The 2,158-nt window shown below is 50.6% G+C and overlaps 1 protein-coding gene across 1 annotated transcript in view; it reads left to right on the top strand.

Annotated features, from left to right (window-relative positions):
* Positions 1-517, top strand: part of PPTG_09864 (hypothetical protein) — a gene marked incomplete at both ends in the record, with an annotated part of 3,970 nt that extends 3,453 nt beyond the window's left edge. Inside the window, 2 exons of the mRNA XM_008905651.1 lie at positions 133-282; positions 351-517. Of these exons, the coding sequence (XP_008903899.1) occupies positions 133-282; positions 351-517 (317 nt within the window). The remainder of the gene's footprint in view (positions 1-132; positions 283-350) is intronic.
* Positions 518-2,158: the final 1,641 nt, after the last annotated feature.

Here is a 2,158-nt window from a genome sequence, read left to right as displayed (position 1 = left end):
AAAAGGAGGCATTTTGCCTCCTTTAACATGGATACATCGTCGTACTTAGTTGAAAACCAGGAAAAGGCGGCATTTTGCTTCCTTTATCGCGAAAGGGTTAATATTGTATGATACGTGATTATTCTGTACTAGATTTGCCATCACGCAGGCGCAATCTTGCACTGCAGTTTATCGATGTGAACAATGAATCGAGCACTTCAGATGGCGCGTCCATTGAATCGGGACTAGAAGGGAACGCTCCAGCAGTCGGAGGCCTAGATGTAACTGTCGAGGCCACGCAAGGTTAGTGGAACTTGTACGTACACCATAGTGATTGCTATCTAACATGTATCTACGATATTACTGTACAGATGACCCGAATATCACTCCAGAAACAGACGACCCGAGCGCGTACACGCAGTTTGAGTCGGATGGGGAGAACGACGAGGGAGACGACGAGATGTCTTCTGTCGATGGGGATGATGAAGCCGACATGCAGTTACCAGTCCCCCAGAAATGCATTTCAAAAGTAGTATGATTTCCGGATTGGGTGGAATTGATAACATTGCTTCCGGTGAGGTGTCGGACAGCTTTCTGGAGGACATGGGTGTCCAGGGATGGTCCAACCTGGTTACTCACACTCCACACGACTACTTGATGGAGCCCTACGAGACTCGCTCCGTCAGCGAAGTGCAAGCGGACTACCCCAATCTGTTCACCGGCGTGTCTGGACCAATACCAAGGGCGCTTGCAGCCGCCATGACCCCGATGGGTGCCGTCTTCTACTTCATGCAGCCAGGACTGTGGGAAGAGATTGCTGACGAGTCAAACAACTATTTCGAGTCGAAACTTGAGGAACGTGTCGATGGTCAACACGCCAAGCAAGTGGCTCGCGAGAAAAAGCATCCCGAGTTCAAGAGGGGTTCTAAAGAAAAGATCAAGGCAGACCTTGTGAGGGCTGCGCCAATTACTGCTCGAGACTTGTGCGTCTTCATCGGACTGCTGCTTGCGCGCGCTATAGCTCCCAACAAAGAAAAGCTGGCGAACCACTGGCGAACCACAGACGAGGGGGCGATTCCTCACGGTTGTTTCGGCCGATACATGGCGCGTGATCGCTTTATGCATATTTCACGAAACCTTCACTTCAGCCCCAACGATGCCGAAGCTGCTGCTAGCGATCGGGCCTGAAAGTTGCGTCCGGTGATCGACGCACTTCAAACCCGTTTTTAAGCTGCCTTCATACCTCCTGGCATCATGGCCTTCGATGAGGCAATGCTGCCTTCGCGGTCAACGTTCAACAGAATGCGGGTGTACATGAAAGATAAACCTCACAAATGGGGAACTAAATTGTTCATGCTGTGCTGTTCTAAGACGGGGTACTGCATTCGGTAAGCGTCGGGTGTGTCTTCGGACACGCCCGCTTTTTTTATCACTAAGTTGTCTTATCTTGTACGGTACCCTCTAATCAAAACGTTATGGTGTATGGTGCAGTTTTGAAGCTTACCTGGGCAAGAAGGAGACGACAGTGAGCGCAAACTCCACGGACACATAATCTGGACCTGCTGCTGTTGTGCGTAACTTGCGGTACGTCTTCGGGCCCGTGGCTCTGACAACCGGTGAAATGCGATTAGTCATCACGGATAGGTTCTACTCGTCGGTACCGCTGTCCATGCAGTTACTGACAATGGGATTTTACAGCATCGGCCCTGTGCGTACTGACCGCAAAGGACTGAGCACAAAGATGATCCCCAAGAAGCAGAAGGGAGATAAAAAGAAGCCACCGAAGATCCCAAAGAATCGTCCATCCAACATTGAGTGCGGTACTTTTATTGTGTCGGAAGCTCTGCAGATCCAGCAGATGCGTGTATTGAGGTGGTGGGATACTCGAGCAGTGCACATGTTGTGCACCGGAGGCAGCGTGGGGTTCGACCGTATTGCTTGACGCGACAAACTGAGCGGGGAGCAGCGAGAGGTGGCGTGTCCGCGTGTCGTCAAGGACTATCAGACCTTCATGGGCGGCGTTGACGTACACGACCAGCTTTGCCTCCAAAGGTATGTTTCGCTAAACTGTATGTACACGACTTGAAAAAAACTAATGTTGTATGATACATGCTGCAGGTACTCGTTACAGCTCTGCATCAAGTACAAGAAGTACTACAAATCTCTGTTCCTTGGGCTA

Source organism: Phytophthora parasitica (genome assembly GCF_000247585.1).
Source record: "Phytophthora parasitica INRA-310 unplaced genomic scaffold supercont2.21, whole genome shotgun sequence".
NCBI classification, from domain to species: domain Eukaryota; phylum Oomycota; class Peronosporomycetes; order Peronosporales; family Peronosporaceae; genus Phytophthora; species Phytophthora nicotianae.
This window is presented reverse-complemented; position numbering and strand designations above follow the sequence as displayed.